Source organism: Sus scrofa, chromosome 7 (assembly GCF_054392235.1).
Source record: "Sus scrofa isolate SSC_HxYL_T2T_F1_AM1 chromosome 7, Sscrofa_HxYL_maternal_Yorkshire_Landrace_v2.0, whole genome shotgun sequence".
NCBI lineage: Eukaryota > Metazoa > Chordata > Mammalia > Artiodactyla > Suidae > Sus > Sus scrofa.
This window is the reverse complement of record NC_139389.1, coordinates 76,802,879-76,829,305: the sequence shown is the minus strand read 5'-3', so window position 1 is coordinate 76,829,305 and position 26,427 is coordinate 76,802,879. Positions and strand designations below refer to the sequence as shown.

Sequence of the window (26,427 nt, the reverse complement as noted above, 5' to 3'; positions counted from 1 at the left end):
ATCCAGAGACAGGGAAAGCCCATTTGTTACTGTATACCAAAAAATGCCCAAGAGCCTATAGTTGCCACTGACCGGTTTAAAGTATTCTCATCCTTAAAAGAGCACATCTATCTAGGGTCACATGCTGTCTCTGTATTTACTCTCACCCTTTTAGTAAAATGAGTTACTAGAATGTAATGTTCATCTTAGAGGATTAAAGACAATACTCAGACCTCTGGGTCAGCATTTGTTTAATGAGAACAAGATTAGCAACCATTATCTCCATTATCTATCAAAGCCATTTCTCTCCTTCCAGGTCAAGAAAAGCAATCACATAATCCAACACACCTTCAGGAGAGCACACCGCAGGAAGTTCAGAGAGGATGACCAATGCAGCGGAAACCAACCTACTTCCATCTTCTGACAGCATCTGTGGCTTTGCACCTTTTACTCCTGGGCTACCTGTCAATTTAGGATTTAGCTCTGGAAGCTGTCTAACTAGAATGCATACACACAATTCCAGTGTTGCAAAGACCAAAGATTTTCCAGGTACGAGTCCTCCTGTGTCCTTTCCCTCTCCAAATTCTGGCAAGGTTTCCTTTTCAGCAGCCCCATCATCAACTAAAAGACAAAAAGAACAGTGTTGAATAAATGCTTCATGTTTGCTTAGGTAACACATTTAAATGGGTCAAGTCAGAATTCCTGCTAGGGTGTAACGGGATTGGTGGTATCTCTGCAGCATCAGGACACAAGTTCAATCCCTGGCCCAGCACGGTGGATTAAAGGATCCAGCATTGTTGCAGCTATGGCAGAGGTCACCAACTGTGGTTTAGATCTGATCCCTGGCCTGGGAATTCCATATGCCACAGGGCAGCCAAAAATTGGGGGGGAAAAAAAAGTAAAGTCTTAGGTCTTAAAGGTTGAAAGATAAAGCAGATATGGAGGTAAAAGTAGTTGTCTTGATTTCGACTTCTTATTGCAGTGGATAAATGGAAGTCCTCAGTGACCCTCTCAGCATTAACATATTGTTTGGTTAACTCCTTGCTGTTAAGAATGTGAACCTGGGAATTCCCTTGTGGAGCAGCAGGATGGGTATCTGGAATTGTTACTGCTGTGGCGCGGGGGTCAATTCCCGGCCTGGAAATATGAATCTAATAGCTAGAGCTCCAGCACTGACATATACGCCTTAAGTACTGGTACAGGCTGGGCAGAAAGACAGGAAATGAGGTCCCTGATATCATTAAGAAGCTGCCATCTTATGGACTTCCTTTAGATGAGAGAGTTAAGTCCTTGTGTTTTAAATCTACCATTACACTGGATTTTATGTTAAATGTAGTTAAATGTAATCTTTTCTTTTTTTTCTTTTTTTTGGGGGAAGCCACACCTGAGGCATATGGAAGCTCCCAGGCTAGGTGTCCAATTGGAACTGTAGCTGCCGGCCTAAACCACAGCCATGGCAACACTGGATCTGAGCCGCATCCTTGACCCATTACGCAGCTTGAGACAATGCCAGATCCTTAACCCACTGAGTGAGGCCAGAGATCGAATCCGCATCCTCGTGCATACTAGTTGGGTTCTTAACCCACTAAGCCACAATGGAACCTCCTAATCAAATGTAATCTTAAATAATAAACTCACCAATACCAAAATTAGGCTTGTAAACAAGTAATTTAATTACTTTGCAAAACCTGTTATTAAAAAATTGTCAGTAGTTCTTTCCATGCACATTGGTAAATACTTAAAAGTAAATAGTGAAGAGTTCCTGTCATGGTGCAGCGGAAGTGAATCTGAGTAGGAACCATGAGGTTGCGGATTCAATCCCTGGCCTCGCTCAGTGAGTTAAGGATCCAGTGTTGCCGTGAGCTGTGGTGTAGGTCGCAAACGTGACTCGGATCTGGCGTTGCTGTGGCTCTGGTGTAGGCCGGCAGCTGTAGCTCCAGTTAGACCCTACCCTGGGAACCTCCATATGCTGAGCATGCAGCCCTAAAAAAGGACAAAAGAAAAAAAAAAAAGTAAGTAGTCAATATAAGGGATTTTTTTTTTCCCTCCCAGAGCTGTTAAAATTCTAATTTTCCCAAGGAATAATAGTTTAGCTACTGACAGTATATAAGCTACTGACAAGTATAAAAGTTAGAGGCAAGTGAGAGGATGTGAAGCCATACCTAGAGATGTCTCATTTGTACTGTACAGAAAGCTGCTCAGAATGACATAGCTATATAAGCAATACTTTACAAAATAATGATGCCACATGATTAATTTGGCATTATGGATTAACATTCACCTTCTGCACTTCGTCTTTTCTCCTTCACATGTTCTTGAGCTGCACAGATAATCTGCCTTACCACTTCAAGAGAAGCCAATTGAATGGAAGGTGATTCTCGGGTCAGAATTACTCGATGTAGTACATTCAACAACTCGATTCCCAATTCCTAGCAAAGAAAACATTTAGAGTGACACTATACTGAAAATTACACACTTAAAAAAAAAAAAATACCGATGTTAAATGCCATGAAAAAATTTAAGAGAAAGAGAATATATCAAAAAATAAACAAAAAATAAAGGTATTAGGGCAGTAAAGTTATGTAACACTTGCTCCACTTTGAACCAACTCTTGGTTTTTGTCCAGTTTTGTGGGAGACGGCACTATGACAAAAGATCACTTTTACACAGGTCCTCAACTGGGAAAACAAACAAGGAAATTTCTAAAACAAGATTAAAAAAAAGTCACTAAAAGTATAAAAGAACTGCCATGTAGCTTCCCAGATCTACATTAAGGTTTTCTAGTACTAATAAAGAATAATGTAAAGTATGACATTAAAAGTAGATAATAGTATTAAGCATACAAGGAATATTTCTCTAAAGAATAAAATATAATGGACAAATATCATTTCATTTTCCCCTTTTCTTTTGTATTGGCTACTCTGATGGCTTTCTTTCGTCTTTGAAAATAAGAGTAAAACTATCATTATAATACTTGTTTTAACATACAAATAAACAAGCACAAAAAAGTTTAAAATTTATTCAAGTATAATCCAAGTCAGACAAGGCTTGATTAATACTTTAAACCTAATAAATGATAGTGGTAATAAATAACTGTCTATACATAGAGAAAATCATACCGTCGATTTTTTTTTAACATTCAAGAGTCAATTTAATATAAAATTCAATATCGTGGTAATACATGATGCTAAGGGTGCCTGCCCAATACACAGTTGCTCTTGGGAAAGCAGTTAAAGGAAGTGCCATACTTTGGACAGTGATCCACTAACCATGGTCACAGCTGGGTCTCATATTAGTGTCTGACTCCAACCATGGGCTGGGCAGTTGTTTCTTAAAAAGACCTGGATGGAAAACTCAGCCAAGAGGAATACTACATAACTGACAGTGACTACATGAACCAAGAAGATTCTCTCTTGGTGAAACAGGATATAAAATATAGATAGAAGGAAAGAGCAGGGAGCACTGAAGCGGGAAGACAAAGACAGTACAACAAAGAACCTTCCCATCACTGCAGAAAGTTTGATTGAAGCGCTGCTACATAGAGTGGCTGGCTGGCAGTAGCAGAAGCAGAGGCAGAAAGTGGCACTCAGAGGCACTGCACATCTGCAGATGGTATTTCAGTTTTGAGGCCTAACTGTGAAGTTTTTTAGTTTCCCTTTTACTCCTGTCTTCATTCTCTGTTCACTAGTAACTTGAACATGTTTCTATTACTGTTCCTTGAAATCTACAAAAGCCTAACAAAAAGCAAGGAATCACCTGATCACTGCCAATTTTAGATCTGGGCCAGGGAACATCTAGAAGAGCCTGTAATGCATGTAAACAAGCAGTGATGCTTTCCATGGTTGCATCTGAACGCAAGGAACATAGAAATTCCACACTGATTCCTGCAGAAAGCAGAAAAAGAGAAGGAGGCTTGAGATTCTTAGTTTGTGAAGTTAAATTTTGTTTTGATAAGGTATACAAATAAATAGCAAAAAGGTAAAGCAAATAAACCACAGTGAATTTAAGACTAAACAATTAAGTGATACGTTAACCTCTTAATAGTTTGCTTTTGTCAGCATGTACACAAATAATAATCCCAATTAGGCTTGTGCGCTAGTGCAAATTATAATAACACTGCACCAGAGTACTTAACATGTAGCGCTTCATAACTTTATTTTGACTTAAATTGAGTGATTACCATGTATCGGGCATAGCACTTGAAATACATCATTTCACTCTCACAGCATCTAAGGAAGTAGGCACATTATTACCAGTCCTTAGGAGCACACAGAGCTTAACAGTTTGATGAAGGTCCGTTACAATGGGATATATCAAGAATTTGAACCGAGGTAGTTGAACTGCAGAGCTTATGCTCTGCCAACCTTCATTATATCAAAGTTTTATTTACTTATTTATAAAATTCATTTATTTTTATCTTTTTTTCATCTTTTCTAGGGCCACACCCTAGGCATATGGAGGTTCCCAGGCTAGGTGTCTAATCGGAGCTATAGCACCAGCCTACGCCACAACTACAGCAACGCAGGATCTGAGCCGTGTCTGCGACCTACACCACAGGTCACAGCAACGCCAGATCCTTAACCCACTGAGCGAGGCCAGGGATCGAATCCGCAACCTCATGGTCCCTAGTCAGATTTTGTTATCCACTGAGCCGCGATGGGAACTCCTAAAAGTTTTTTAAAATTTTAATGTATTTATTTATTTATTGACTGCCTTGCAGTATATGGAATTCCAGACCAAGTGTCAGATCTGAGCTGCAGTTGTGACCTATACCACAGCTGTAGCAGCGCTGGATCCTTTGACCCACTGTGCTGGGCCAGGGATTGAACCTCTGTCCTCGTTTGCTGAGACACTGCAGATTCTGTTGCACCAGAACAGGAACACCAAAAGTTTGTTTTTAAAAAGAGCTTGTCTCAAGGCAAATGTAAACAAAATTTTAATACACCCAAGGATATAGGAAATCTGGTCATGTCTGGCCTGGGAAGGAGTAACAAAAGCTCTATGAATGATAAACAATGTAATCACCTACCTTTATAACCCTTACTTTGATTCATTTTATCAATAGCTTATTTATAGGTAATGATCTACCTTTTTTTTTTTTTTTAAGGGCCATACTTGCAGCATATGGAAGTTCCTAGGGTAGGGGATGAATCAGAGCTGCGGCTGTTGGCCTACACCACAGCAACTCGGGATCTGATCTGCATCTGCGACCTACACCATGACTCAAAGCAATGCTGGATCCTTAACCCACTGAGCGAGGCCAGGGTTTGAACGCTCATCCTCATGGCAACTAGTTGGGTTTGTAGCCCGCTGAACCCCAATGTGAAACTCCCATAGGTAATGATCTAATAGGCTGTTTCCTAAGAACCAGGTAAGTATGAAAAACATTTATTCAAGATACTGTATCTTAAAAAGATAAACCGCTTTAAAAATGAAGTTTCAGAGAAGCCAAAAAATGGATAGAACTTCATAAATCTAAAAGTATCATTTATCTTTGACCTTAAATATTTTCTTGCAATTCTGTACCTGTGAGTCTTGAAACTTGTAGTCCTTGAGAATGAGTGGGGGGGGGGGGCAGGACTCAATATACTGACATTTTTCATATATATACTGAGAAATTGAGGAAATCTGTAGACACCACATGATGTCTAAAAGTCATGTTGAAAAAAAGAACTAGACTTCTGCAATTTCTAAATTTGGTTTTGTTCTGAAGCCAGCTTGTAACACCATTCTAGACTTAGTATAATGAGATCTGCAATTTTATAAAATGTATACAAACTTAGTTATTACATCAAGGCTATCACTCATGCCTAACAATGAAGTAACAGCCACCAAGGGCTGACAGGCAGTGAGGCACAATTCAAGAAAAACTGTACAGTTGGAAGTTGCTAGGGTCTTTCTTTCACTGACCTAGAATAAGATGGAATCTCTCAGTGTAGACATCCTCAGGGGACTTCACTGTGGCCTCAGATGAAGACCCCTGACACATGGAAGTTGGAGTCACAGGCCTGGAGAGATTCGGTGCTCCCTCATCTGGGTCAGCAACAACAAAGCCTGTGCTCGTGAGCCACAGCGCTGTAGCATGGAGGATTAGTGCCCAGGAGTGGTAATAATGCAGTTTTGCATTTTCACTGGTCTCTGCTGTGTAAAAAGCACCACCTACAAATAAGGGAAAGCAAACAGTTTCAGAAGGAATAAACGAAGACATTAGCTCACACTAGAGTTTCCCTTTTTTCTCTTACAATATAGAGACTATTTCCATTATCTCCAAAGTTCTCCTGAGACCCTTTCCAGTCAGCCCCTACACCCCAAGGCAACACCAGATTAGTTTTGCCTGTTCTTGGACTTTACAGAAATGGAAAAATACACAGCATGCGCTTGTTGTGACTGAGTTTTCTCTTAACAATGTTTTTGGAGTCATCCATGCTACTAGTTATCAATATTTTGTTATCAATGATTTTATTTCTCCTCAGAGTATAATGGTTGAGTCATGGGGTTGATATACCTGTACAACTTTTTAAGAAATCTGCAGGCCAATTCTTTCTTATTTTTAATCACAAAGTATTTAAAAACAAGTATGTGATGTGTATATGTGTGTTTAAAAGGCAAAATATTTACATGATCTGGAGAGAAATGGAAGTATGTGTATGCATGTTTAAAACAAATATTGATACCCATTTACCTACCTCTAAGATGAACATTTTACCTTTCTTAAATTTCTATTTCTAAAAAAAAAAAAAAACAAAACCCTAAAACTTTGTACATTACTAATTCTTGCCCCTCCTTCTGCAACCACTTTCCTCAAATTGTGAATCACTCATCATGGTTTTATACTTTCACCCTAGATGTGTACATTCATAAATAACAGATACTGTTATTTCGTGTGAGTTTACTTAAAAGGCTAGTTTTACTTAAAATACTGTATGTATTCTTTTTGAACTTGATTTTTACTCCAACAATGTGTTTTTTTAGATTTGCATATGTTGATTTATGTCTGTCATTCAATTCTGCTAATAAATTGTGTCAATGAATCAGTTCCATTTTGTTTCATTTTTATCCTATTGAAACGTGCAAACTACAATAAACACTCTACATATCTCTTTGTGTATATTTCCACTTAAAATTATTTTTTTTTTGTCTTTTTAGGGCCACACCTGTGGCATATGGAAGTTCCCAGGCTAGGGGTTCAATCAGAGCTGTAGCTGGAGGCCTACGCTACAGCCACAGTAACACCAGATCTGAGCTGCATCTGTGACCTATGCTGTAACTTGTAGCAATACTGGTCCTTAATCCACTGAATGAGGCCAGGAATCAAACCTGCATCCTAATGGACACTATGTTGGGTTCTTATGCTCCTGAGTCACAGTGAAACTCCCCCCTTAAAATTCTAATAGAACTTTACTGGCTGATCCTAAAACTCACAGAAAAGAGTGGGAAAAAAATAGCCATTTTGAAATAACATGAAAATTAAAAGCAGCTACCAAATAGCCAATCCATAAAATATGATAATAATAACTGATTATAAAATTAGATCCCTAGGAGTTCCCATTGTGCCTCAGTGGTAACAAACCCGACTAATACCCATGATGTTGTGGGTTCAATCCCTGGCCTCACTCAGTCGGTTAAGGATCTGACATTACCGTGTTGCAGACGTGGCTCAGAACTGGTGTTGCTATGGTTGTGATGTAGGCCAGCAGCTACAGCTCCAACTCAACCTTTAGTATGGGAACCTACATATATCAGTAAGAGTGGCCCTTAAAAAAAAAAAGTTAGATCCCTAACTTCATTCCACACCCACAAAATAAATTCCAGTTGGACTAAAGTCCAAAATTTAAAAAGCAAAACTGTAAAGCTTATATTTCTTAATGATCTTAAATTAAAAAAGGGAACACAAACCATAAATAACTGATTGCATTAATTTTAAAAAGGTAAAAGAAAAGAGCAAGCTACAGAATGGGAAGCTGTCTTCAAGATATGGAGCCACAAACGAAGAGTATTAAAAATTTGTAAAGGATGAGCAAGTCAGTAAGAAAGTGACAAATACTAAGTAGAAAATAAGCAAATATTATGACTGACTATGGAAAAAGAAACTTAAACAGCCCGTAAACCTATGAAAAAAGATTCTCAATCAAGAAAATAAACCAATGAAACTAGATCATGTGCATTAGATTGACAGAAATTAAGTATAACAACATATACTGGTAGAAAGATGTAGAAGAAAAGAAACATGTTATTAGTGGGCACATACACTGCTGTAACCATTTTGGAGGACAATTTGGCAGCGTCTCATGAACTAAGAGGAGCATGGCTTAGGATTTCGCATTTCAACTTCAGGGTCTCTACCCCGAAGCAACTCTCCCACGCCTATTCCGAGACTGAAAATTATTCTGAGGAAAACATTTCAGATAAACATTAGCTGCTAAGGGAGAAAATTTGAAAACATATGTTACTGCCTATCTTCCAGGAATTATGTAAATACTGTATCCTCTTACCTTCAACAGGAAGCTGGGAGGCAAATTCTGAAGGCAAAGTCAAGAGAGCGAAATCCTGAAGTGCAGCAAGCCAGAGCCTACTCAGTGTGCCCAGATCTGTGTGGACTAAGTCAAGCAGCCCGTCTGATGAAATCGACCCATTTCTGACACACTCTTCTGAAGAGGCAGTAGTCTTGGAAGGTTGTTTGTGGTTTTTACATCTTTCCACAGCAATTATATATACCTGTATAAAAGTTACTTTATAAATAGGAAAATCTTGTACCCACTGAAAAGGTGCTGTAATATTTTTATCTTGCTGAGGAAGGAGATACACCTTTGAGCCTCCTGGACTGAAAATACATTACGATACCAAGAAGGTATATATATGTGTAACCACACACACAAAAACTGCAGTAGGAAGGTCCAAAAGGAGTATCTTCAGTGAGATGTACATCTGACAAATATGCTGCCACTTTACAGTTTACAACCATGAGAGCATGGCATTCTTTGCGCTAAGCCAAGTTATGGCCTTGTAATCCATCTCAACATATGGCTCCAGCAGCCATCTATGAACTAAAATAAGCTGAAATACTGAATATTACCACTGAATTACTACAAATGATTTACCTAAGTAGACTTAACAAGGACCACTTATAGAACTATAGAATGTTAAAGCATTCAACATACATAATGTGTACTATCTCTTTATCCATAATTCTGAAATCCAAAAAGCTCTGAAAAATATAAGTTTGTGGGAAATCAAGCTGGTGACAAAACTGGCTGAATTTATGTGAGGCTATTTATAGTCTCTTTCTCACAGTGTGAATTATTCAAATACTCCACACGATACATTAGTGTGTTTGATTACAGATTCTATGGGCCCAGACTTCTTAGGTACACGCAATATGTATTGTATTACTTTTAGAAAATCCTTCAAATGTTAAAGCCCAAATATATCTGGCTCCAAGGATTTCAGATAATTATGGACCTCAATCATCATGGAACTTGTTGGTCAGTCATTATGTCCACTAAGGAGAGAAGAGGAGAAAGCTATGGCTAAAGCAAGAATATAGAGATTCAAATTACTATAAAGAACACTATGTAAGTAGAGAGTTACTTATAATAAGTTTGAGAATTTGTGTTTGTTCCACTACAAACATATGATTAAATCATTTAAAGTTGAGTTGGCTGTTAAAGATCATTAGATCCAACTTAATAAATCTAATGCAGAACTACTTCCTAACCTAGATTTGTCAACACCTAATAATGACAAAAACAGACACTCTTCTAGGGTTTTAATTAGTCCTACTGAAGGTGACTCTTTCTTACATATTGGTTAATTCTCAGTTGCCATCTGAGACTATATATGTCATTAAAGTGCTATATAAACTAAGACTGACCAAGCCTGGTAACTGCTGTGGGTGGATGATGGGTATATGTGAATTCATTATACTATTCTATTTACTTCTGTGCATGTATAAACATTTCCATTGTAAATTTAAAAATTATATAGCTTCCTTCCTGATTAGAAAAGTAAAGTTAAGCACTTTCCTCTAAGATTTGTTTAATCTTAGAAAATAAAATGACTTGGTTAACATTCAGAAGTCATTCTATGAAAGAGCACTAAAAAATATTAGGAGTTCCCTCATGGCTCAGCAAGTTAAGGATCCAGCATCTTCACTGCTATGATGTGGATTCGATCCCCGCCCGGGAACTTCCACATGCTGTGGGCGTGACCAAAAAAAACAAAAAAAATTATAGTTAAGTACTATAGAGTTGACAGGATATACAAGCAAACCTGCATTTCCAATTAATCCAGGTTTCAATAAAAGCTGATTCCCATTGGCTATTATGAAGTCTCTCTGGCTCATGACTGTCCGACTTAAAGCAGTAGATAACAGACAACAGAGGACACTTTAGAATACTTGGCCAAAATATCTATTAGCTGAGAAACATATCTTCTGTTAACAGACTTGTGTTTTAAAATAGCTAGTTTCAGTTCACGGCCTAGGATGTTTTATTAACAACTTCCAAAATTCTAGTCATAAATTAAGAAATACTAACCTCTGCCCAGGCTTTCAGAACAGCTAAGATCTCCATGGTAGAAGTACTTTCATTGTACAAGTGACTTAGAGCCTCTTTTCCAACCTGAATCTTTGTTAATGATGAAACAAGCAACTGATGAACTCTTCGGAGATCATTAAGGTCACTTACAACTCCACTTGCTATCCAGGCACTGCAAACCTAGTTTTTAAGAAAATCAAAAGTTATATTTAAAAATGATAAATACCTGCCTTGTGAGTTCAGCAGAGCTCACCCTTATTTCAGGAATCTAGGCACTGAAATCATCTTGGTATCAGGAAATCCAATGGGATGCTGCTGATAAAGATAGTCAAAAGTCAGCATTTCATAAGGGAATGAAGTCTTAGATGAAGAAAGGAATCGGTGCTAATAAGTGTATAAATCAGAGTTTCGGATGTTATTAACATGGAGAAATTAGGCCATGAAAGGTATCGCTTTCATAAATGTTTGAATTAATATTTGAACTCTATCTTCAATTTTGATAAACTCATTATTTCAAAGCCAGGAATTAACTGCATGATAAGTTTATCCTTCCTGAAAGGTAAATTACCAAACATTTAAAACCTCAATGAAGAGTTTGATTCTTTTGAAGATATTTTTAGTTTTTAAAACAAAACATTAATAATTCTCCAATGCAAAAAATTTACTCAATATCAGGGGTTGTCTATAAAAGTTTTTCTCGGTGTCATGATATTTCACTTTTACTACAGAAAACTTATTTTTCTTTTTCTATCTATTTATTTAGTTCCCATCTCATTTTCCCAAAAGATTTCAAGTGGCTTACAGCAAGAAAACATATAATAAAATGATGAAAAATTAGATTCAGTACAACAGTTAACACAGTTCTTTGAAAAGTGACGGTACTCAAACATTTCCTAAATACAACTCAATTTAAAAAGCTGAAGGAACTGAGTAAAATTAGTTTTTTTCCATTATGTTTATAATTAAATTCCCACCAGTTCTGCTTTTTATTATTTCAGGCCATTCAAGGGCTGGATGGATACTGAATGTCTGACAACCAAACCAATAAAAGCACCTGTTTACTATATATTATATGGGTCTCAGATATATGCAAAAAATGCTCAAGTTCACTTAAAATACAATCTAAACAATCATGAAATACCCTTTCACTCCATCACATACACAAAAATGTAAGTTTGACAATTCACAATGCTGCTAAGACTTGGCACTTGGGTATAGTTACAGTAGGAGTTTAAACCGGTAAACTCCTATAAAATACTCTTTAACCCAGCAACTGAATTTTGGGAATTTATCTCACAGATATGGTTGGATCCAGTGAAATGACCTTTTGCAGAAAGGTCATTCACTACAGCACTATCGGTACAGCAAAAGATGAGAAAACCTGTATTTCCATCACAAACGAGCTGGTGACATACCCGTATAGTGGATTACCATGCAGTTATAAGAAAGAAAGAAAAGTTCTCTGAATTTAAAAAGTAAGGAAAAGGGGCAGCTGAGATTAATGGTTAAACAACTATTATGCAGAACGTTGGTATAAAATACTAACTGGAAAGTTGCTTCTTTTAAGAGAGGGTTTTATTTACTTCCTAAAATTTATCTTTTTAACCATTTACCTGACAGGCTTTGGCAGTGACATCAGGTGGAGTCTCTGAGGTGAAGGCTGGTCTGAGTGCCGCTCCTACCTGGCAAGAAATTATACACTCATCCAAGCATCAATATGTAAGACAGCACAAGCTCTTTAACGTTATTTTATTTTTTGTTTTTGGCCACATCTGTGGCATGTGGAAGTTCCCAGGCCAAAGATCAAACCTGTGCCACTGCAGTAACCAGAGCCACTGCAGTGGCAATGCCAGATCCTTAACCTGCTGAGAGTCAAGGGAACTTCTGTTAGTTTAGAATTATTATTTGTAATAGGTATTATGTACATCTGTTTTTTGGCCTACTCAGCATATCTTCCCTTGTTTTTAACTAAGAGCATCCCAGTTTTCCTTTGGGGAACTCTCTCCCACAACTCTTAGCCCATGTTATTGCTATGGAGCTGACAGCACTGCTAGGAACCCACACTGTAATAATGAAAGCTCTCTTGAAGATGTGTGCTCAGGAAAGAAGAGCTTTCTTCAAGATTCTGGAGGCTAAGAGAGAGCAAACTTGAGAATAAAGCCAATGGAGAAGAAAGAAGAGCCAACAGATTCCCAAAAACAATTTTCCTTTTCTGCTTAAGTGAGTGGTAATTTTGTGTCTATCATTTGCAATTTTAAGAGGATTAAAAATAGGAGTTCCCGTTGTGGCGCAGTGGTTAACAAATCCGACTAGGAACCATGAGGTTGCAGGTTCGATCCTTGTCCTTGCTCAGTGGGTTAAGGACCCGGCGTTGCCATGAGCTGTGGTGTAGGTTGCAGATGAGGTTCAGATCCTGCATTGCTGTGGCTGTGGCGTAGGCTGGCGGCTCGGCTCCGATTAGACCCCTAGCCTGGGAAACTCCATATGCCATGGGAGCAGCCCTAGAAAAGGCAAAACACACACACACACACACACACACACACACACACACACACACACACACACACACACACAAGAGGATTAAAAATATAACAGAACTTCTTTTAAGTTAGCTGAATCATAATATTTATTCCAAAATGGTAGTTGTATTTCACTCCTATCCCTTCCTTTTGCTTCTTTGCTAAATACACATTTGCATCACCTGCTGGAAAGATGTGATGGAATTTGCTAACCAGCTGGTGAACTGCTCTGGATTCCCTAACTGCCAGTCATCGGAAGCTGCCTCTGAATCATAATGAGAGGTATCCTTGGATGAACACTGCTGAAGGATTACATGTGATATGTGTGATGTAACATGATGATTTTGTTATCTTCCTGGTTCCTCCTAAATTGCTCCATGCACCAGTCAAACAAACACCAGTCAGATGACAGAACCAGTAATAGAAATCTGAATCATAAACTGATTACACTGGTGATATAGTAGCAGAGATATATACTCATGTATTAAGAGGTGGCACTGCCAGTTAGTTCCAAAGACTTTTTTTCCTGGGTGCTTAATAATAAAATTCTCTAAAAGAAAATGCTTACATTGGCTTGATACTGTTCCAGAATCACATGACCTGGAAACTCTGGTTCTGGAATAGTTGCAAATTGCCGAATAACAACCAACAGTGTTTCAAGGCCAGAAAGACGGAGCTGGTCACTGTGATCCGTGGCAGCCATAAAAGCCATGCGAATTAAGTCAGCAAGATGTAGCACCAAAAAGTCATCTACATGATTTAAAAAAAAATCTTATTAAGAAAAAGAATTGCTGGAATTAAGATTTCTGTTAAGTTTTTCCTCCTTTTAATTCATAACCTAGACTTTAAGTACTTTTGATTTGATTTAGTTTTACTGTTTATTAAATACAGACTTTAAAAAAAGCTGGATTTACTGCACCAGTGCCAATGCTCACACACAATTATCCCAAAGCAAATAATTATACAGCTATTCAAAAACCAAGGTAGAGTTAGCTTCCTTTAAAAGAGTGCTAATAGTACCTTCAATAAGAATTTTGTTCCGGAGTTCTCGTCATGGCACAGCGGAAACAATCCGACTAGGAACCATGAGGTTAAGATTCAATCCCTGGCCTTGCTCAGTGGGTTAAGTACCCTGGCATGAGCAGTGGTGTAGGTCACAGAAGTGGCTTGGATCCTGCGTTGCTGTGGCTGTGGTGTAGGCCAGCAGCTGCAGCTCCGATTCGATCCCAAGCCTGGGAACCTCCACATGCTGCAAGTGCAGCCCTTAAAAGCAAAAAAAAAAAAAAAAAAAAAAAAAAGAATTTTGTTCAGACTTTCTGATAAAAGTACATTAGAAGGTACTTAGGAGACTTTGGGTTTTGATGAATCAGGTGGTAAATTAACCATTCTCTACATGTCAACTTGAAGCTAAAAGATTTAATGTCCCTTAAAAAAAAAAGGGGGGGTTTTATGTGGCTTTCTACATGAATTTCATTATTTTTATGTCTTGCCACACACACAAATGATGGAAATATAAAAAATATTTGCTGTAAAATTATAAATGAGAATTCCTTTCATGCCTGCAACATACTCTTTGGTATAATAATTTTACTGGGGTAGACATTAAGACAATTATTTAATAATGTTCTAACAATAAAATGTTTACAGGTACAACTAACCTTCAGCTAAAAAATATTTGGGACTAATTCAAAGTATACTTGTTATAGGTCACACTGAAGAAACTAGCTTATCTTGGTACATGCCAATTATAGTTTTAATTGGGAGCACAAGAATCAGTAAGTACCCATAATATACTAATTTTATACCTATCAGTATAGTGCTCACCACAAATAAGTGCTTGCTTGAAAAATCATTAAAATAGAAACATCTAATTCACATTCTCAGGCTGGCAATAACACTTTGCTTAACGTTTCTTTTGTTGGGTAGAGAAAATTTCTAAGGCATTGAGATATGAGCACTCTGAACATGTGTGCTTAAATGAATTAAAAAAATGAGACATTAAACCATTAGCCATACATAATTAGGTAAAAATAATAAAAAAGAACAATAAAAAGTTAAAATGGTCCTACAACTAGGTTTAATTGAGATAGACTCAAGTATTTTCCAGATAATATCCACAAAACCAAAATAATCTAGGAGCAAAATTGCTCTAAGTTACAATTAGAGCAATGACTATCCTCAATCAATTTAGTTCATCGGATATCTTCACTAAACAAAAATGAATGCCAATTTAATAAGTTTAATCATTAAAAATGTATTTGGACATTAAAAATATACTATAGGCAGAGAGCATTTCTATGTGTATCATTTGGTCTTTTCATTATTACTGTGCCACTTACTTCTTGAATCCCTTTTTTTCATCTCTTGTGCTAAAGCAATGTCAAAATGTGCGCTGTGTGCATTCTCACACTGGTTAATTATCCTACAGACACATTCAGCAGCAAAAACTCTTGTAGCCCATCGGGGATTGGTGAAAGGATGAGGTCTGCCATCATTCCTGGTGGTCAGAACTGAAGCATCATCCCCTTTATCTCCTTCCTCTTCTTGCATTGTATCCACACATGTTACAGCTGTAAAATCTTTTATCAAGGGAGAATTCATATAGCTACAATCAACTAGAAGACATATTTATAAAGGGACACAAATGACTTCAAGTTTACACTAGAATTACTGTTGATTAATCATACGTCTTTTAACAATGTAAAATAATCATGTCTAATAACAACTGACAACAATATCTGAAGAGATGCTATAAAAGCTGTTCTAAAAAATAACAAAGTTGTTAAATTATATTCAAAGTGAAAAACTGAACATAATACTAGAATAATTATCAAGCCTGTTTGTAGATGAATATACAAAATATGAAGATCAAAATGCCCTGGCAGGGGGATTTTGGATTGTACTAGAGATGTTCAATGAATATAAGAAAGTTCCTGAACCCACTAAACATGTCTGAAAATACTTTTCTCAGGATAGACTGATTGCTGTAATTAATCTCAAATGGTTTTGATGGCCAGACCAATAAGTTACAAATAAAGTTAGGGCAAACTCCTGTCTTACAAGTGAGAAGTCAACAGAGACTGAAATGAATGTTTTCCTAGTAAGAAGAGATAGAGCCAAATTATGTATGATAAAGAACAAATGGTAAAATAAAATTGAGGGGTTTTTGGTTGTTGATGTTTTGATTTTTTAGGGTCCCACCTGCAGCATATGGAAGTTCCCAGGCTAGGGGTCGAATCGGTGCTGCAACTGCCAGCCTATACCATCGCTCATGGCAACACTGGATCCCTAACTCATAAGCGGGGCCAGGAATCGAACCTGCATTCTCATGGATACTAGTCAGGTTCGTGACCACTGAGCTACAATGGGAACTTCAAAACTGAGTTATTAAGTTCCCAGAATGTGAGTGTAACATTTTTAAAAAGACAGGAAAAGGCTAATCACCCTATCTATGCACATGTATTTTTTCATTTAAAGAAGTCCTTGTAAATTCTTAAGTAGTGGGGATAGAAGAGAAAATTAAAGGAAAATATGTAGAGCATAATGGTTGAAACAGCAGGTATAAATCACTGGAAGAGAAGAATACTAACAAGACTCACGACAGACGAAGAAAAATGTTAAAAAAAATGCCAGGAATTTTTTGGTAGCTTTCTTCCTTTCACATTAGCTCATAGACCAGAGCTATATTAAACCATAAGACTAAAGTAACTCAGCTGATAGCTACTGAAGTTCAATGAAAAGTTAGATTTATGAAGGCTAAGGTTGAAATCCATCTCTATGTGTCTTCAGGAGTATTACTTAACTTTTCCAAGTCTTGTTTTCTCTCATGTAAAAATGGAATAATACTGTTTATTCATAGGATGGCTAAATGATTAAATCAGATAAAACAGACATAGTACCTCAAGTGTTTTCTATCTTCTTTCTTCCTCATTTATTTTCTCCTATCCAAGAACATAAATTTTAAAGACTCTAATACACTTTCTCACTAATAATTATCTTGTACTTGCAAAGAGATTAGGGAAATAACACTATTTTCCATTATTTGAAACATTAAGAGTGGAGAAACTGGCTTGCTCAAAATGTTCTAACTTTTGGTGAGTTTTCTATTAAGTTGACTCAAGGCAATCCCATGAATAATTATAATTATACATTATCTATTACCACAAATAATTATAATTATAAAAATAAATGATGGGACTATACTAATTTAGATCATCCCTTTATAGCATAAATAACAACTCTACTTTTTAGTTTATTTTACACAGGAAAGTCACACAAGACAATCATAAGAGAAAAAAAATAGGCTTTAAGTGTTGGACTTAAACAGTAGCATTAGAATCTTCATTTAAAGAAAGCAACAGGATTTCCCGTCGTGGCACAGTGGTTAACGAATCTGACTAGGAACCATGAGGTTGAGGGTTCGATCCCTGCCCTTGCTCAGTGGGTTAACGATCCGGCATTGCCGTGAGCTGTGGTGTAGGTTGCAGACGCGGCTCGGATCCTGCGTTGCTGTGGCCCTGGCATAGGCTGGTGGTTACAGCTCCGACTGGACCCCTAGCCTGGGAACCTCCATATGCCGCGGGAGCAGCCCAAGAAATAGCAAAAAAAAAAAAAAAAAAAGACAAAAAAAATAAAATAAAATAAAGAAAGAAAGAAAGAAAGAAAGCAACAAGCAATTATAATCCCAAAATTGACATGAATGATGAACCGTCACTCGCAAACAATTTTATGTAATGCTTTTACTTCCAATTTTATTATGTTGTTGGTAATCACCAGTACTTACCAGCTGATGCAGCAAGTACATCTTTACAAAGCTTCAACCAAAAGGAGAGTTTATCCACTGCCATAGATGTAAGCATATGATTTAAAGTTTCTTTGATATCACAGCATAATTTCTGATCTGTCTCTCTGTCAAGTAGGGTCAATAGTGCCCCTTCAAGACCCACTTCTCTGATGTTAGCATCTGACAAGAAGAAAATCGATGATCTAAGTAATACAGAAAACAAAACTGCCATATGAGAAGCACACACAGTAGTTATTAAAATACTATGTGCAAATGCATTCTGAAGAATTAGCCTAAATACTGTACCTCAACCTACTGAGATCTATTTTAGTTCAGTTAAAGTTCAGTTATTATTCATGATACTGCAGTTATTTTTTATGCAATGTCACTGAAAGTTAAGTCTTTATTAAGAGTTACTAATATGGGGGTATCTGCTGTGGCCATTGGGTTAAGACTCCAACTGCAGCGGCTCTGTTCACTGCAGAGGCACAGGTTTGATCCTTGCACAGTGGTTAAAAGGATCTGGTGTTGTCGTAGCTGTGGCATGGGTCAGATTCAATCCCTGGCCCAGGAACTTCCACATCCCTCAGATGCAGCCATTAAAAGAAAAAAAGTTACTGGAGTTTCCGTTGTGGCTCAGTGGTTAATGAATCCGATTAGGAACCATGAGGTTGCGGGTTCAATCCCTGGCCTTGCTCAGTGGGTTAAGGATCCGGTGTTGCCATGAGCTGTGGTGTAGGTTGCAGACATGGCTTGGATCCTGCATTGCTGTGGCTCTGGCGTAGGCCAGTAGCTACAGCTCCGATTGGACCCCTAGTCTGGGAACCTCCATGTGCTGCGGGAGTGGCCCAAGAAATAGCAAAAAGACAAATAAAATAAATTTTAAAAAAAGTTACTAATATGTTTCCTTATACCAGGTAACGTTTAAACATAATTAGCATTAAGTACTTATAAAAACTTAATGTTTCTTGGAATAATTATTGTATCTTCTCTAAAGTTAATTCAGATAAATAATTATTATTAAGCCTTCCTTATTCTGGTATAAAGGCTTTAAATTTATTAACATGAGAGTAAAACTCAAAGAGAGAACAGTGTTTAATTGCTACAACCAAGCTACAGTGGATCTAAAGAATTCTACTGAACTGATATAAATTACTACACAATATTCTTACTGCAAAGTAAGAAATGATCTCAAAAAAAAAAAAAAAAAAAAAAAAAAGCCTTGATCTAGCATCTATTTCCTCTAATTTGGGAAATGTCAAAACTTCAAATACATTTTCTCTTAAAGAGTTAACTTATTTGGCATTTATGGAAGCATTTAGTTTCTAAAGATTATACTTTTTCTACTATTTGAAAGAGAAATAATCTTTTAAAGATCATAAGGAGGTGGTAGAAATGTTTCTGAATAGGAGTATAAAAGTCAGAACAGTTCAATGCAATGTGTGAGTCATGACTGGATCCTAAATTTGGGTGGGGGTGAGAGGGGTAGGAGGAGGTATAAAGGACATTTTTTGATAACAGGAAATTTGTGTGAGGACTGCATGTTCTATGAAGCTACTAAATTAATGCTGATTTTATTAGGTATGGAAATAAGGTGTGGTCATGCAGGAGAATATCCTTCTTGAAAAATGCAAACAAGTATTTAGGGGTGAACCATCATGATGTCTGCAACCTGCTTTCAGATGGTTTGCCAAAAGGTCTATGAAGATACTAAGAGATACATTAAATAAGTGTCATGAAGACACTAAGTAGGTGAATCTAGGTGTTCACTGCACACTTCTTTCAACTTTTTCATGAATTGGAAAAATTTTAAAAAGCAATTATATAGAGTTCTTTAATTTTACTCACATAGATAATTCAATAATTATGTAACAGTATCTTTACATAATAAAATCCTAAAGCAACAAATACAAATAATTTCAGCAGTGACTGTAAGTTAAATGTCACTTTGGGGAGAACACCATACATAGTTAGAAGATTAAAATACCTCTGGTTAAGGTAAGTGATCACAGAAAGTTTTCAAATAAGTCCTATAACCTGTTTGACTCCTGTACCATACTATATACATCTATATCAAGCAATGCTGATGAATTCAAGTCAGAACAAATGTTTTAACATAATAATGAAATTGTAACTTAAAAGAGCACAGCACAGGGGTTAAAGGCCCACCATTGCCTCTGTGGTGACATGGGTTCTGTCCCTAGCCCAGTGCAGTAGGCTAAAGGATGTAGTGGAGTTCCCATCCTGGCTCAGTGGAAACAAATGTGACTAGTATTCATGAGGATGTAGGTTTGATCCCTGGCCTCCCTTAGTGGGTTAAGGACTCAGCATTGCTGTGAGCTGTGGTATAGGTTGCAGATGCAGCCTGGATCTGGCGTTGCTGTGGCTGTGGTGTAGGCCAGCGGCTACAGCTCCGATTCGACCCCTAGCCTGGGAACTTTCAGATGCTGTGGGTGCAGCCCTAAAAAGATACCAAAAGTAAAAAAATTAAAAAAATAAGGATTTCTCATCTTGGCGTACTGGAAACGAATCTGACTAGGTACTATGAGGTTGCAAGTTCGATTCCTGGCCTTGCTCAGTGGGTTAAGGATCCAGCATTACCGTGAGCTGTGGTGTAGGTTGCAGACAAGGCTCGGATCTGGCATTGCTGTGGCTTTGGCGTAGGTGGGCAGCAGCTCTGATTAGACCCTAGCCTGGGAACCTCCATATGCCTCAGGCACAGCCCTAAAAAGACAAAAGACAATAAATAAATAAAAAAAAATAAAGGATGTGGCACTGCTACAGTTGTAGCATAGGTCACAGCTGCAGTTCGGATTCCATCTGGCCTGGGAACTTCTCCATAGGCTGCAGGTGTGGCCATTAAAAAAAAAGTGTATAGCATGATAGTAAAACACATTATTGATTTGAGAGCTACAGATACTGGAAAGGTTTATGAAGCTTGAGACCTTCTAAAAATGTGACAGCACTTTGCAAACTACATACTTTTAAAGTGTAAGATATTACCATTACCACTCTTGTAGGCTATTTGAGTGCATATACATGTTTGGGTTACTCGCATAATTTTGAAATGAAGGGATATACTTAAAAGAAAATCTTACGAGCTGAGAAATCATTTCATCCAGCTCTCAAATGTAAAAGGGGTCTAAAAATCCTTTAACTTGAAGCAGACTCATCTATGAGAAATTTTATGAAATGAGATTTTGGGGGAAGGAAGGTACATATGATAAATGAGCTAAATGAATTTCAATTGATTGTTGTAAAAAAACTCATTTTAAACTAATGGCTCTTACACTTCAATACACATAAACACAGGGATTGTAGAAACGTAGCTAACAGATTGCTGGGCTCTACTCCAGACTTCTGGCTTAGCAGATTTGGGATGGGGCCCAATAATTTGCATTTCTAACAAGTTCCCAGCTAAGGTAGATGTTGCTGGTCTAGAGGGCCTAAGTTTGAAACCATCACTCTAAACCAGTAATATCACTGGTTGGAATGATAATCATTACTAGCAACATTATCTGTAGCAAGCTTAAGACATTCTATATTAACTTTTGAATTTCATTTAAAAAGCTTTGTTCATATAGAAGATTGAAGATTAAAAAAAATCATTTGAGCTGGAGATAATACTGATAAAAAGAATTACCTAGAGTCAACTCTTTTCTGCTATCCTTAGCAAGCATAACAGCATGTTCTGAAACTTCAGCTGCTTCTCTCTGAACAAGCTGACGTAAACAAGCCAGTACCGCTCGTCTCAGTAACAAATAGGGACTACAGAGATTCACCTGAAAAATACCATTTGGGAAATAAAAGAGCTGAAATTCTTGGTGGCATTCAATAAGTCTAACATACAATCACTGGACCCCTCCTCATTTTGTCCAGCCCATCGCTTGGCTGGAAACAAGTTATTAAAAACACAGAAACTTCTTCAACTACCCTAGCACATATTTCTTCATTATATAACTTAGAAATAGCTTAAGAAGTAATACATGTACTCGACTATGCAATATTCATGAACAAATCCAAGCAAAAGCCTTTTGACAACGTTAGAAGACACAAATTTATATGCGTAAACTAGTTTTGAGAGACATGAGATTCAACTGAGAGATAATTTATTTGCCATTTATATATTTGTGCTCATGCAACTATATTATAGTGTTTTACAAATCTCTAAGTAGAAATTTATACAAATCCATATAAGCAGTATTAGCATACTGCTTAAAATGGAGGCTCTGGAGTCAAACTGCTTCAGTTTGAGTCTTAGATCTATGACTGTGTGACCGTGGGCAAGTTATTTAATCTCTCTGTGCCTTGGTTTCCTCATTTGTTATATGGAGATAACACTACCCCTACCCTATCTCACAGGGCTGTTGTGAGCACAAAGAAACATGCAAAATTACCTGGAAAATAGTAAGTGCTCAATAAACATTAGTTATTATTAATGCAGCCTCTATCAACAGTAATTTAGATGACATACAGTGTAAGAAAACGCATTTTCAAATAAAGGCATAAACAGTTTTACTCAGAAAATATATTCACCAAAAATGCTCTCTAGAGACAAACATTACACATAGTAAATTTCATATATATATATCTACTTAAATATGGATATACATATATGTACATAGAAATGTAAATATTTTAGATATAGGATACTTCTACTCAGAATGACAGACTCAATACATATGCTTTCTACTTAGAAATTTGTTTTGTTTTGCTTTTTTTTATTTGCCATGCCTGTGGCATGCAGAAGTTCCCAGGCCAGGGATCAAACCCACACCACAGTAGCAACCTGAGCCACAGCAGTGATAATGCCTGTTCCTTAACCTGCTGTGCTGCAAGAGAACTCTGTTTTAGAGGTATTTAAGCAATGTAAATCTCAATAGGTTAGAGAATTCTGGCTTATAAGTATTTAAACAATGTAAATCTCAATAGGTTGTGTCTATCTAGGGTAAAATGATACAACTGGTGATATACCTTAAATGAACAATTAAAACAAGTGAAAAGTTTCTGAATACAAATTCTTACTCAGTGATTTCATAAGTAGGATAAAGCCTATAGATTCTGAAATTCATTTTGTTCTAACTATGAAAATAAAGACCAGTTTGCTGTGGCTTATGACAGTAAATATGTGTTTTTGTGTATGTGTTTGTGTGTCTTTTTTTTTTTTTTGCCATTTCTTGGGCCACTCCCACGGCATATGGAGGCCAGGTGTCTAACCAGAGCCATAACCTCTGGCCTACACCAGAGCCACAGCAATGCAGGATCTGAGCCGCATCTGCGACCTACACCATAGATCACGGCAACGCCAGATCCTTAACCCACTGAGCAAGGCCAGGGATCGAACCCACAACCTCATGGTTCCTAGTCGGATTTGTTAACCACTGAGTCACCACGGAAACTCCTAAATATGCCTTATAATAGTGATTTTCCAAACAAAACTTGGAAAAAATTGGCTTAATACTTTTAGGTCCTCTTCAGATCTCGTTTGTGTGCAAAAAACAGGACTGAAGCAGGTGAGTTTGCTGAAAAGAGCAGAGGCAAAATTCTAAGAAAAATGAGTAGGTAGGGGCAACTAGTTTTTAACATATAAGACACTTGCAAATAAAGTTAAATCCTTAATTTTATGAGAAGCTAGAGGACAAAAAGGTGTGTGACTATATCACCAGTGAAACATTTGGATGAGAACTGCTTTAGAAATATATTCTATTATACCCTCAAGTGATACCATGAACTTAAAAGTGGAAAGAGAAGAATGCCATTAACAATGTCAAGGTCATGTTGTTCTAGTCATGGTTAAGAACTCTACTGTTAGAAACTAGTACAAAGGATAACAGAGAAGTTAAAATGTAAAAAAGGTGAAGTTTATTCATGCCCAAGATTTTGGCTGTATTTAACAACAGTGACAAAACAGCACTCTATGAGAAGACAATTTTAAAGAAAATTTAATAAAACTACTAGTTATTTTAATAGGAGTTTTTACAAGCATATAATACAAGGCAGGCACAGTACTTAATTCAGGCTGGTCAAACAATCTTTTAAAAAAAGCATGCTCAAAAGCACTCTTTAGGTATTTGGTACAGAGAACTGTCACACAAAGCAAAATGGGATGCTTAATATCTCCATGTCATTCTCCAGCATTTATACTGGGAAAAGGAATAGAGTGGATTAAGGCAAACAAACCGAGCAGGCAAAATACAGAAATTAAATCAAACTGTGATTACAATTCCTTTCTGAAGTGAATGTATTAAGTGAAAATGATGCAAAATTAAGCACAGGGAGTGAGTGCATCAGCTGGAGAAGGTTAGGGAGGATTTGTTTACAGTGGTATTAAATAATCACCATATAACATGCTACACACACTGGACTTTGCATTAATGGTTAGCTGAAACAAAGAGATGCAAAGGAAAACAAGGACATCTACAACCAAAAAAAAAAAAAAAACAAAAAAACAAAACCCACAAAGAAAAAGCACTGCAAATCTCAAAAAGTTAGGAATTGAGGGTCAGGGACCTACCAACACAGAATTATCCAACAAGATCTCCTGCACAAAAACAAATGACAGACCGGTCATGACAAAACCAAAAGATAAATACTAGGATGACTTTGACAATAGTCAGCTAAGTATTAAAATATAAATGTTGACAGAGCTATCATTCATATTGGCTTAGCTTCAGCTTCAAAAATACACCATTAAATACTTCATTTTCCAACTTAAAATGTGAGTTGAGCTAAGATTTTAGAAATAGTCAACTCAAGATGCAAAGATATAAAAATACAGTAATTTCAAAATACACATTTGTATAATTAGGCTTTCCTTTGGAATCTTTCATTAAGCCTCAATAACAAAACCAGATCAAGCAGACATGAGCGTGAAAGAGTGATCTGGATTAAGTTCGCATGAACAGGTGTCCAGCAAGGGACAAAGTTAATGGTTTATCTCATCACAAGTTAATTATAGACTTTTATTCTTAGAAGCCAAGTTTTAAAACTGATAGTAGTTATAACTGCTAGTGAGCTAAGGCCAAGTTCAGAATGGAAGTTAAACAGCATGCAGTTAGAAGAAACCCCTTTATAATATGATTCTTTCCTAATGATGAGATGTATTCTGAATATTCAGGGAGTTTCAATTAATATGAAAATACTTCATGCTAAATAATTAAATCCTATGAAGAAAAAAAAAACAAACCTGATTCGTAAAGTATTTTAATAGGATAGCAAAAGCAATTTCCTTACTAGAGGGAATACTCTAAAATATAAATTTAGAATAAAAGCTTTACTAAGCAAAATTATTAATTCATAAAATTAACACACTATAGTGATAGCAATTTTTGAATATAATTATTTATAAGAAAAAAATCATTTTACAGCTTAAGTATTATGAGTGACATGAATAAGATTTGTAATTGTTACTTCTGATTTTCTCAATTGCTCCAAATGGACCTAAAAGAAAAATCTGTATAGTCTCTCTTTTTCTTTATACGTAAACTATGTCTCAGTCAAGGAAAAGAAAATAGTACCACACTTGATCAGATCTAATTCATCATGAATTAGCAGTTAGTCTTGCCCTTTATTTCTCAATAAACTTTACTTAATAAATGAATTCATGCATTTATCTGTTAAATTTTAAAAGGCTATTAATGGAAAATTTCTACTGTGACTCAAAATAATGGCAGTATTATTATATTTAATTGGTGAGTAGAAAGATCAACTTGCACAGGAGTGGATATTTTTCAATAACTGGTTTTGGCAATTTTTTTCTTTTTTTTGCCCCCGAGGCCTATGGAGTTCCCTGGGCCAAGGATCAGATCCAAGCCGCAGTTGCGACCTATACCTCAGCTGTGGCGACATGGGATTCTTTAAACCCATTGTGCTGGGCCAGGGATCGAGCCTGCATGCTGGCACTGTGGAGAGAGTGCCAATTCCGTTGTGCCACAGTGGGAACTCCGACAATGATTTTTTGAATATAAAGAGTAGTATTCCTGGGGGAAAAGTCATTGAATGATAAAGTTAAAATTCTTTTCTAGTAAGTGCTGTTCTAATACATGTTTAACCCAGACAGAAACCAAAGCTTCTACTAGAAAATTCAGTCGCATCCTCTCTTTAAGGGTCTTAACCTAATTATGACTACGAAAATCAGCATGAAGATTAATATAATGTTATGTTTAAGTTACATATTAAGAAAACAGAAACAGCTACTATTTATTTAGTGGTTATTAAGTGCTGGGACAAGTGTCTTTTCAGGTAGCATCTTATCCTCATTAAAGACAGCTGAGGGTAGAGATTATGGGATGTCCCTAAGGCCACAAACTAGGAGGGGGCAGAGTTGAGAGCTACCGATAACTACAGTTAATATTAAGCAGTGAAATGAGGGCAGGACAAGGAGTTCATAAACCTGGACTCTACAAAGAACCACCACTACTAGATACCTCAGGCAAAATATTTCACTTTTTGGTGTGTATCTTTTTATTGAGAAGATTGGTTTTAATGATGTTTTAGCAAATGCTGCATATTTTATCTCAAGCTTGAAAATGAAAGGTCTGTCTAAAGTAATGATTCTCAGTTATCATGTCACTAAGGGAAGTGTGCTGTGAACATTTCAGGGGCAGAAAAA

At 36.8% G+C, this 26,427-nt stretch overlaps 2 protein-coding genes across 38 annotated transcripts in view; one reads left to right on the top strand and one right to left on the bottom strand.

Annotated features, from left to right (window-relative positions):
• Window positions 1-1,628, top strand: part of LOC102165023 (uncharacterized) — a 72,326-nt gene extending 70,698 nt beyond the window's left edge. The window contains exon 8 of the mRNA XM_084970557.1: window positions 296-1,628. The gene's annotated coding sequence lies outside the window, so the exon portion shown is untranslated. The remainder of the gene's footprint in view (window positions 1-295) is intronic.
• HEATR5A (HEAT repeat containing 5A) overlaps window positions 1-26,427 on the bottom strand; it is a 115,762-nt gene that overhangs the window by 10,992 nt on the left and 78,343 nt on the right. For 12 of the 37 annotated variants that reach the window (XM_084968960.1, XM_084968967.1, XM_084968961.1 and 9 more), the window contains 12 exons: window positions 24,331-24,357; window positions 21,460-21,598; window positions 17,817-17,996; window positions 15,373-15,648; window positions 13,602-13,783; window positions 12,128-12,196; window positions 10,515-10,694; window positions 8,472-8,694; window positions 5,890-6,138; window positions 3,736-3,863; window positions 2,261-2,408; window positions 328-600 (listed from right to left, as the gene is read on the bottom strand). In XM_084968960.1, the coding sequence (XP_084825086.1) occupies window positions 328-600; window positions 2,261-2,408; window positions 3,736-3,863; window positions 5,890-6,138; window positions 8,472-8,694; window positions 10,515-10,694; window positions 12,128-12,196; window positions 13,602-13,783; window positions 15,373-15,648; window positions 17,817-17,996; window positions 21,460-21,598; window positions 24,331-24,357 (2,074 nt within the window). Of the gene's footprint in view, window positions 1-327; window positions 601-2,260; window positions 2,409-3,735; window positions 3,864-5,889; window positions 6,139-8,471; window positions 8,695-10,514; window positions 10,695-12,127; window positions 12,197-13,601; window positions 13,784-15,372; window positions 15,649-17,816; window positions 18,020-21,459; window positions 21,599-24,330; window positions 24,358-26,427 lie in introns of those variants that run through there. The other 25 variants (XM_084968965.1, XM_084968969.1, XM_084968966.1 and 22 more) reach the window with 8 other exon arrangements.